This window comes from Sminthopsis crassicaudata, chromosome 6, assembly GCF_048593235.1.
Source record: "Sminthopsis crassicaudata isolate SCR6 chromosome 6, ASM4859323v1, whole genome shotgun sequence".
Classification (NCBI taxonomy): Eukaryota; Metazoa; Chordata; class Mammalia; order Dasyuromorphia; family Dasyuridae; genus Sminthopsis; species Sminthopsis crassicaudata.
The window spans coordinates 244887542-244898891 of record NC_133622.1 but is presented as its reverse complement, the minus strand read 5'-3'; the positions used below and the strand labels follow the sequence as shown (position 1 = coordinate 244898891).

General features: G+C 35.7%; 2 protein-coding genes across 2 annotated transcripts; both read left to right on the top strand.

Annotated features, from left to right (window-relative positions):
- Positions 1–3808: 3808 nt before the first annotated feature.
- LOC141546635 (olfactory receptor 5B12-like) lies at positions 3809–4759 on the top strand. The gene has a single exon (XM_074274598.1). The coding sequence runs from the start codon at positions 3809–3811 to the stop codon at positions 4757–4759; it is 951 nt and encodes a 316-aa protein (XP_074130699.1).
- A 5234-nt stretch (positions 4760–9993) lies between these two features.
- On the top strand, positions 9994–10938 carry LOC141546408 (olfactory receptor 5B12-like). The gene has a single exon (XM_074274197.1). The coding sequence runs from the start codon at positions 9994–9996 to the stop codon at positions 10936–10938; it is 945 nt and encodes a 314-aa protein (XP_074130298.1).
- Positions 10939–11350: the final 412 nt, after the last annotated feature.

Sequence of the window (11350 nt, the reverse complement as noted above, 5' to 3'; positions counted from 1 at the left end):
TGATTTCCATCAATGATGCAAGAAGGCAGGTGTCCTAGTATAGTAGAAATGCTAGTAAACTTTGAATTAGGATACTTGGATTCTTGTCCCGATTTCAAATCCAACATGTTTCAGGATCTTCAGCAAGTCATTCTTTGGTCTATTCTGTCTTATTCTACTAAGTTCATATTTTCACATTATGTCCACTCACAGTTCCCACAATATAAGCAAAGTACAAGCTACATTTATTTCCCCATGTATGATCTCCATTAAATATAATACATATATAAATTATATAAATATAATACACATATAAATTATATGTCTTTGGTTATATATGATATATATCTTTGATATCTTTACCTTGTAGCTTTTAGAATTACTTCTCTGCAGATTGGCAGAAATCTTGTATATAAGGTCAGAAGCTAAAATATTAAATTTAGAGTTGCAAAAGGATGTTAGAAGTCTGTGAAGTGCAAACCATTTATTTTACAGAGGAGAAAGTTGGCTCTAGAACTCAAATGGCTTGGGCAAGGTGATCCTTGTATGCATTGGTACAGCCAAAATTCTAATGCTGGTTTCAGTTACTAAATCTAGAATTCTTTCCACTGTATCATGAAGATACAATTCATTTTCCTATTTGTACGCCTGCATTCACAAATCTGACCCATACTAGCTATGTGACACTGATTAATCTCAATGTTTCAGGTAACAACAGTTTACAGATTAGTTGTCATTCTGTAGTTGTGGAGGAGATATCTACATGGGCAACTCCCTGCTCTGATGATATATCAGGTCTAGACCAAAAACTTCAGCCCTCTTTAATATTGTTCTTCCATATTTATGGGAGATCAGGACTTAATTTTATGGGAAATACAGAAAAAGTCATAGTTTTTTGTCCAGACAGTCATGGAGAGAAAGAGGAATCTTCTGGAGATAAAGATGGCGAAGAATGGGAATCTTAGAGGGTGCCTATAAACTGAGGAATGAACATTTTATCTTATACTTTATAGGCTTCCAACATCCTTTTGCAGCTCTAAATTTAAAATTTTAGCTTTCACCCTTTTTGCAAGTCAATAGCAATCTTGTATAAAGAGTGATTCTCAAAGCTACATAATAAAGATCTATATCATATATAATAATGATATATTATGAGATCATACATGGGGAAATGAATGCAAGTTGGTCTGCTTATATTGTGGGAATTGTGAGTGGACATAATGTGAAAATGTAAAGTCAAGAGTATCTTATCTATATTTGCCTCTCTCTATATATGTCTATGTCTATCTCTATCTATGAGACAATTTTAGTCATGTGGGAAGATTTATATGATCTGATGCTAAATGAAATCAACAGAATGAGAAGAATTTTGCAGCAATATAGTAAAAGCAAATAACTTTAAAAGAATTAGGCAACATCATAGAGTGGGTAGGTGATGAAGTGGATAGAGTATTGAGCCTGAAATCAAGAATACTTATTTTGCCGAGTGTAACCCTAGGCAAGGTATTTTATCCAATTTGCCTCTATTCCTCATCTGTACAATGAGTTGAAGAAGGAAATGGCAAAATACTTAAGTACTTTTTTCCAAGAAAACCCTAAATGGGGTCATGAAGAGTTGAAATGATTAAAAATGACCCAACAGCAACAGGAACAGAATAATGAGGAACCATGAGGAGGAAACATATTAATTAGGAAGTGATAAAGAAGTGAAAGACTCAGAATAGAATGAGACTTTTTCAAAAAATTTGTGGAAATTTGTTTTGATTTACTATATATGTTTGTAAGAAGATTTCCCTTCTCTCTAGTTCTCTACTGAGTGTGAGCTTGCAATGAAAGAATTAGAGAATATATTTTTGTCTATTTAAAATAGAATTAAGGGGAATTCAGAAAGGCTTATTATATAAAATTAAGTTTAACTGGATCCTGAAAGAATCAGGAAGCTAGAAGTTGGAGATGAAGTAGAACCATCCAGGCATGGAGGACAGCCATTGAAAATTCCCAGAATTGGGAACTAGGATGTGTTGAGGTATAGAAAGAAGGTCAATATCACTTGGTTGTAATCAAGAGACAGATAAGATATAAGAAGAATTGAAATTCAACGTGTAAGATCCACATGAGGTAATGAGGTACTGAGAAGATACCCAGTCAGAGGAGAGAAAAGAGTGAGAGACAGCATAAAATTCAAATTGACTAGTCTTGAGGTAAGAGTGAGGAATCAAGAATGAAACATAAATGGTAGTTAGTGGAGATGGATGGATAATGTGAGATTTTTTTTTGAGGATGAGGGACATGATTTTAGAGTGTGAGGAAGCAGCTAGTATTCATTGATTAAGGTTTTGAAAATAACCGAAAGAATGGACGAAGTAGAGAAGGTTCAATCTGATGAGGAAAATGGAACAAAATTAAAACAATTGTGAACCTGAGAGAGTATGTCTTAAAAAAAGGGAAGGGCCACATCTTCATGTGAAACATAGTGAAGGAAGAGAGTGTCACATAAAATCTTGGGAATGAAAAGGTTTTGAAGAGCCACTGTGGTGAGGGGGAGAGCAAGTTGATTTGGGAGTTGTCAATGGGGTTGCTTTGTAGCAGTGAGAGCCCAGTCAAGGTTATGTAGCTTAAATTTTTAGTGGAGCCAGTCAGCCTGGTTTCATGATTATCTCCAGCTTTGTTCAGCAACAAGATTATAGGAGTGAAGGCTGCAGTTGGTGATAAATATCCGAGGACAAGATCAGTGATATAATAAAACAGTTTCTTATGAAACCAGGGAGATGCAGCAAAGGAATAAGTCATGTGAAAGAGTTAAGTTGAGGAACTGTGATGTCAGGGAGGAAGACACAGTAAGTATGTTGAAGTATGAAAGTTGGGAAGGAGAGAAAAAAAAAAAAAGGATTATCTAGTCTTAGCTTTATTCAGGTTCTGGGTGAGGGAAGACGTAAAGAATTTCCTTCATTTGAGATTCAGCAGGTCATTCTCTTTCTCCAATACCAGTAACCCATCTTACCTAGTTTTAATCAATGATGGGCAAACAGACCTACTAAAGACTTTAGATTTAAAGGATCAAGGTCTTCTATTAGGGCCATCTCCAGTCATCCTGACCTATATTTTGCCACTGGATCCAGATGGCTCTGGAGGAGAAAGTAGCTCAGCACAGCCCTGCCTTACATAAATCACTTGAATGTCAGAGAATCACTTCCTGATGTCCTCCATGAATGAATGAAGGACCAGCAACAAAAAGTTGACAAAAAGCCCACACTCTGAAGCTTACCTTGGATGACTAGTGACAGTTTCAGTCAGTGAGCAAGAAGAAAAATAAGGTTCCTTTTTTACCACTTGGTTACAGAACAGAGACAGTTGAAGAGTTTGCTCTGACATCCACAAAGAATTTCATCTGATGAGTTCTCAGCACAGACTCATAAGGATAAAGGTCATTGGCCAGTTTCTTATTATAAGATACTTAAGCCATATTCATAAGGAAGGTCTCTCCACCTTACTTACTAGCATATTCTCATGCTAATTTTTCTCAGGAAACAAGACATACCTCAAACTTTAATTATAACATAGCACATTGTGAATTGTTAAATTTGGTAGATAAAAAACAAGCTGGGAAGAATAATGTAAAAATATTTATATAAATATGAATCTGGGAAAAATGAGTTGGGGGAACCTGGAACAGTTGCCATGTTCATCATCTAGACCCTCATTTCTCAGGCCAATATTTCTGCTCTTAATACAAGATGTCTGTCAATGTATTATAGAACAAAATTATTCATTCTATAGAATTATTTTTGATGGTTTCTCTCTTGTCACAGGTGAATAATCAAATTTCCAAATGGCAATTATGAACAGGTCAGAAATCAATGAATTCATCCTTGTGGGATTAACAGATGCTCCAGAACTCCAGGTGCCCCTTTTCATAATATTTACTGTTATCTACCTCATCACTCTTGTGGGGAACTTGGGGTTGATAGTCCTGATCTCCTGGGATTCCCAGCTCCACACACCCATGTATTTTTTCCTCAGTAATCTCTCCCTAGTGGATTTTGGCTACTCTTCAGCTATTACTCCCAAGGTAATGAGCATCTTTCTCCTGGAGGACAAGGTCATCTCCTACAATGGATGTGCTGCACAATTTTTCTTCTTTGTGGCCTTTTCCACTGTTGAAAGTTATCTCTTGGCTGCTATGGCTTATGATCGCCACGCAGCGGTGTGTAAGCCCCTCCATTATACCACCACTATGACAGCTAACGTATGTGCTGGTCTGGCTATTAGCTCCTATATCTGTGGTTTTCTGAATTCTTCCATTCACACAAGAAATACCTTCAGTTTTGACTTTTGTAGTTCCAACGTGGTTCATCACTTTTTTTGTGATTTTCCAGCACTCGTGGCTCTCTCCTGTTCTGAGACATACATCAAAGAATTGGTTGTTTTCTTTGTTGTAGGATTCAATGTTTTTTTTGCCCTTTTTATTATCTTGATATCGTACTTATTAATCTTTATTGCCATCTTGAAGATACGCTCAGTTGAGGGTCGCCGTAAAGCCTTCTCTACATGTGCTTCTCACCTCACAGCAGTATCCATATTCTATGGGACAGTAATCTTCATGTACTTACAACCCCCTTCCAGGCATTCCATGGATACAGACAAAGTAGTGTCTGTCTTCTACACCATAATCATCCCCATGTTGAACCCTTTGGTCTACAGCCTGAGAAATAAAGACGTCAAAAGTGCTTTCATTAAAATATCTCAGGGTACAAAGTCATCATTAGGCTTATCCTTTTAACGAGGTGCAAACATAATACATCTTTTCTTCTCAAATCTTCATAGTGCACCCATTTTTCAAGACCTACACCCTTTGTATTTTCCACTAAAAAGACAAACTAGATTTTCTTTTTCTTTCTAAACTGGAGAGCATTTCTCTCTGAAAATTTCCAGCTACTGAATTTTCGATCTACAGCTAATAGCATTTGGGGGAATATGAAGTATTTATTTCAATTCTAGTTCTTACCCCTTGACATTTTCTGAGGCATAGAAAATTTTACTTTAAATTTGTAAAGAACATTAACTATTGAACTGGGTATGATATCAAATACTGAAAATAGCCTTTGTGCATATTTCATTTGCTCATTGGATTACTTGTCCTAAATTGGGGATGATATTACTTAATAACCTATCTCAGTTGTTATGAGAAAAATGCTACAAAAAGTTAATCACCATTCTCCTCAAGCTGTAATCCTAGTTCTTTGTCATGAGGTACTTCCGGTGTGATATCTTCCTTTATCTATTCACATTGTTCACTTATTTATAACCTTTGTAGAGACAGATCTAGTGAATTTCTCATGATAGACAGAAGTCAAGCTATGTGGCCAGAACCAAGACTCATCTTACATCTTCCTACCCCAAGGCTTTCTCCATTGTACCATACTGTTATCAACATGTTTTATTTTAAAGTCAAAATAAATGCTCTGATTTAGTTGGGTAATTCTTTAGAAATAGGATCACAGAAAAAAAAATTAGAAATTGAGAGGATAGCCATCAATTATGGAATGGCTGAACAAGTTGTGGTATGTTACTGTGACAGAATAACCTTGTTCTGTAAGAAATGATGAGTAAGTTTCTTTCAGGAAAAACAAATGGAAAGACTTATAAGAACTGAGGCAAAGTGAAATGAACAGAATCAGAAGAACATTGTACACAGTGACAGCAATATAAAAAAAATTATTTTCTGTGAATGACTTAACTATTCTCAGAATACAATGATCCAAAACAATTCTGAAAGACTTATCTGATGGAGTCTGAATGCAGATTGAAAATAATGTTTTAAAAATATTTTTTATTTTTTAAACAGTTTTCTTTTCCAGCAAGGCTACTTTGGAAGTTCTTTGCATGACAGCACATGTATTATCTACGTCAAAATAAAATATATATTAGATGATGGATTTGACAAGCATTAATAACCATGAACATTTCAATATAAAAAGAATAGATGAAAGTTGCATAGGGAGATATGTCTATCACTTTAAAATTTTTTTTTTTTGGTTTTTGTTTGTTTGTATTTTGTTCTATTACTTTTAACCAAGAATAGCACTATCCTGTTTATCTGTGTCCTTTCTAAAATTCTTTCAATTATTTCTATGCAATTTTTAACAATTCATTAGTGTTCTTTTCTTTTTAAATTTTTTATCACTAAGATTTTATCAGCTAAGAATTCATCAAATCCTTTTTATCATCAGCCCCCATCTCCTGAAATCGAACATTACTTTGTAGTGGCAAATAAATTCAAGCTGCATTATGAGAATGGCTCTGATTAAAGCTAAGGGATTGATCTCATCTCCTGTCTATTTTCCTGCTGTCCATCTGATAACGCCAGCAGATTTCTGCCTAGTGAATTCATGGCCTTGAATTCTTAACTCTTGTGAGGGCAATCATATCTTCTGAGTACCATGGAGAATTTCTGAAAACAACAGTTGAGAACACTCACGAATTATCTTGTCAATGTGATATGAGTCCCCACAGACCATGGTGTGTTTTTAGAGGAGCAAAATGAGGAGCTCTGGGGTTCCTCAGAGGAATCTTTGTCCCCTAAGGACACTGATGTTCCTATGCTTATATCATTCTACTTTCAGGTCTTGGCCACAAGCCATAGAAAACCATTTCTGACTCCATTTGTACTACTGTACCTAGAACAAGCATGAAGTAAGGCGATCATCCATTATTTATTTATTCAGAAATAGCACCTTCATACTATAGTTCCTGACACCAATATTCAGGCAACAATAGTAACAGAGGACAACAGGCCATATCCTGGAGAGCTCTTTGTATTTAACACCAGGCAGTGGGAAATGCTTTACCAGTAAAAACCCCATCCAATTTTTCTCTGGCTTGGGCTTCTAACTGAAAACTTCTGAGTGAAAGTTTTTTGGTCAATCTTCCCTGTTGCCATCTTGCCATCAAACTATAGAATTCAGGTAAGTCTCATATGGGGCAGCTAGGATGCACAGGGGATAGAGTACTGGACTGAAGTCAGGAACACTTACCTTTCTGAAATCCAGTTTTGTCTCTGACTTAGCTATGTTACCCTCAACAAGTCACTTAAACCTGTTTACCTTAGTTCCTCATCAATAAAATGAATTGGAAGTAGTAAACTATTCCAGGATCTTTGCCCCAAAAAACACAAATGGGATCATGAAAAGTTGAGTATGATAGAAACATTAACATTAATTGGTCATGAATGAAACTTAACATAAGTGAAACAATAAGGTTTCATGTAACAGAATACTAGTGACAGGCTATATTCAGATCTACAATATGAGTGTCTTGTGGGAAAAGCAAAAGAACATCTATTTCTTCAAGGAAAGGAAAAGGATAGGACAAATTTGAAATCCATCATTTTTTATAGTGTTCCATGAGCTTATATTAAAAAATAATAATGATTAATATTCATTTGATGATTTGAAATTTGTCAATCACTTTACATTAGTTTTATTTCATTTGATCCTCATAAAAATCATGTGAGATAGGCGATACAATTTCTCACCATTTTTATAGGTGAGAAAACAGAGATTAAATGATTTGGCCTGGGTCATATAGATTATAAAGTCTGGAATAGACTTTGAACACGAGTCTTCCTAATTATATCTTCTTTGCTTTATCCACTTTGTGAGTATTTATTTACACTGAATTAAGGAAAAATGCTTTTGTAGCATAGGCATTTTGTAGATGGGAAAATGAAAGGTCTGAGAGACTAAGTATTTTGTCATTCATCCATGTAGTTAATTGGAAAACCAGAATTGGAACCCAAGTCTTCTCACCATAATTTGAATGTTCTCACTACTCTAACCAATAGCTACTTCTTTGTATACTTTCTTTCTCGATATATTTTTCCTTTTTTTTTTTTTAAACATTTAATTTACCCAATTACATAAAAATTGTACATCAGGTTTTTATTTTTATTTCCAAATTCTCTCCTTTGTTCCTTCTTTTCTCCCCTTTCTGAGAAGCAAGCCATTTGAAATAGTTCATACATGTGCAGTCATGTAAAACATGTCTCCATATTAATCATGACATTTTTAAGCTTGATATTTACTCATTTTTTAAAATTTTAAAAATATTTTATTTTCCCCAATTTCAAACAAAAATAATTTTTAACATTCATGTTAAAAATATTGAGTTCCAAATTCTATCACTTCTTTCCTTCCCTCCACCCTCCTTGAGATGAGAAGCAATCTGGTATAGGTTACATACGTGCAATCATGTAAAACCGTTCTTAGTCATTTTGTGTAAGAAAGCCCGAACAAAGTAAAGAAGAAAAAAGATTGTTAAAAAGTAATATGCTTTGGGATGCCATAATTCCTTTCTCTGGAGGCAGATAGTATTTTTCTCCTTTGGGATTGCCTTAGATTATTGCATTGCTGAGAATGGCTAAGTCATTCACAATTCATACAATATTGCTGTTACATGTTCTTCAGGTTCTGCTCATTTCACTTTGCAACAATTCATGTAAGTCTTTTCAGATTTTTCTGAGATTATCCTGCTCATCATTTCTTGTAGCACAATAATATTCTATTCCAATCACATAACAACTATTCAGTCATTCCTCAATTGATTAGAATTCCATTTCCAATTCTTAGCTAGCACAAAAAGAACTGCTACAAATATTTTTGTACAAATAAGTACAAGTCTCTCCCTCTCTCTCCCCTCAACCTTATCCTCCTCCTTCTCCATTTAGTCTCTCCTTTTTTTTTCCTCTACTTCTTCTTCCTTCTGTTCTTCTTCCTCGTCCTCCTCCTCTTATGCCTCCTCCTCCCCTTCTTCATTTTCTTTCTTCTCCTCTTCTACCTTCTCTTCCTCCTTCAGGAAATCAGGACATTTTCTCTTTTCCAATTTTATGACACATCTCCCAATTTCCTCGATACTTCAAATATCACTGACAGTGGCTTAGCAATTACATCTGCCATTTCTTTAAGAATATAAGAACAGAGGACAGTTAGGTGGCACAGGGGATAGAGCATCAGTTCTGAAGTCAGGAGAACCCGAGTTCAAATTTGACCTCAGACACTTAACACTTCCTAGCTGTGTACCCTGGGCAAGTCACTTGACTCCAATTGCCTCAGCAAAAAAAGAAAAAAAGAATACAAGAATGTAGATCACTGGGACCAGCTGACTTAGATTCATCTAGAGCATTTGTTTTCTTAAATTGGGTCTGGACTCTTTTGATAGAATTTTTATTTTTATCATTTTCAATTTAAATTCTCCTTTGCAGAGAAAATAGAAAGTAGTATAAGAAGTGAAATAGGAAAGAATTGATTGCTTTATCTCAGTGAAAATTCAAGTGAGATAAGATAACTTACATTAGTAGTGAGACCAGTCTGCACAATTATGGAAATTAGCTGGAGAAGAAAAAGGAAATGGTAAGTAGAATGCAAAATGCATACTGGATGAAAGGGCAAAGGAGCAGGGTCTGAGGATAGCTGAGGGAGTTTGGTTGATCCAGTTAATAATAGGGTCAGTCCTATGAAGAAAAATTAGATAGAGTGGAAACAATGAAATTGGAAAACAGGGAGGAATTTAGGAAATGGTAAGGAGTTTTGGTAAAGAGAAACTCTTGGTTGAAAATGGGAGAAGTAGAGTGTACAATGGAAAGACGATGTTGTGATCAGAGTTTTGGTCAAATAAAGGGTAGAACTGCATCTATGCATGACTGAGGGTCATGACTTGATGATGAAGGTCATTGGGGTACAAAAGGCTAAGAATTGTTCAGAAATGTAAGCTCATTAATAAGCTAAAAGAAGGTAATTTGAATTTGCCCTTTAGTATATGTGTTCCATAATCATAATTATAACATAATTATTTCACCCACATAAAAAGCAATTTTTATGTAATAGAAGTTCAGTTTCCCAATTTAAAAAGATTCTATAAAAAGATTCTATACATCTCACAAAATATTGATTACTGGCCATGACTTATTATATGTTTTTCTCTTGACTTAGGTGATTCACAAAATCCCTAAAGATATATATGGAGAATGACTCAGAGGTGAAGGAGTTCATCCTTGTGGGATTAACAGATGCCCCAGAGCTTCAAATGCCACTCTTTATCATGTTCACTGTCATCTACCTCATCACCCTGGTGGGGAACCTGGGAATGGTGGTGATCATCTTTTGGGACTCTCGTCTCCACACACCTATGTATTTTTTCCTTAGTAACCTCTCTCTGGTCGATTTTGGCTACTCAACAGCGATTACTCCTAAAGTGATGGCAGGATTCCTCATGGGCAACAAAATCATCTCCTACAATGGATGTGCTGCACAAATGTTCTTCTTTGTAGCATTTGCCACCGTTGAAAGTTATCTCCTGGCCTCTATGGCTTATGATCGTCAGGTAGCCGTGTGTAAGCCCCTCCATTACTCTACCAGCATGACATCAGGTGTGTGTGCTGCTCTAGTCATTGGCTCCTATTTCTGTGGTTTTCTGAACTCTTCCATTCACACAGCAGATACCTTCAGCCTCCACTTCTGCAGTTCCAATGTGGTTCCTCACTTTTTCTGTGATATTCCACCCCTTTTGGCTCTCTCTTGCTCTGACACACATATCAGTGAATTGGTGGTTTTCTTTGTTGTGGGATTCAATGTCTTTTTTGCCATTTTCATCATATTGATGTCCTATTTATTCATTTTCATTGCTATCTTGAGAATGCGCTCAGCTGAGGGACGCCAAAAAGCCTTCTCCACCTGTGCTTCCCACCTCACAGCTGTGTCTATTTTCTATGGGACAATTATCTTCATGTATTTACAACCCAGTTCTAGCCATTCCATGGACACAGACAAAATGGCCTCAGTGTTTTACACCATGATCATTCCTATGCTAAACCCTCTTATCTATAGCTTGAGGAACAAGGAAGTTAAGAGTGCTTTTGGGAAAGTTGTTGAGGGTACAAAGTCTTCATTAGGCCTCCAACTTTAATTTATTTAAATAAAAAAATCTTTATAGCTATTCTTCCTCAGTTTGATTTTTCAGTGTAACACCTCCATTTCTTAAACCCTAATTATCTCCCATGAATCAAGAGCCCTAAATTCTCTCTCCATCCTAAGCACTGAAACATCTGCTCTAGTTGGCCTCCAATATTTGATTCTGTCACCTGCCATTTTTAGACATTTTGGGAATCTGGATGCTTCCTACATCTCCAGTCGATGCCTTTTTGAAATTGAAAAAAAGGGTCAATTCATCTTTTCAAAGAAATTTCAAAAAATTCTGATAATAGTAAGAAGTATAATATGGTTTAAATAAAATAATCCTTATGAGTGACATTTACACTCTGTGTGATGCTGAGCAAGTCACTGTTAAGTGAGTTAGAGATCACCTTCCCTATAAAAGG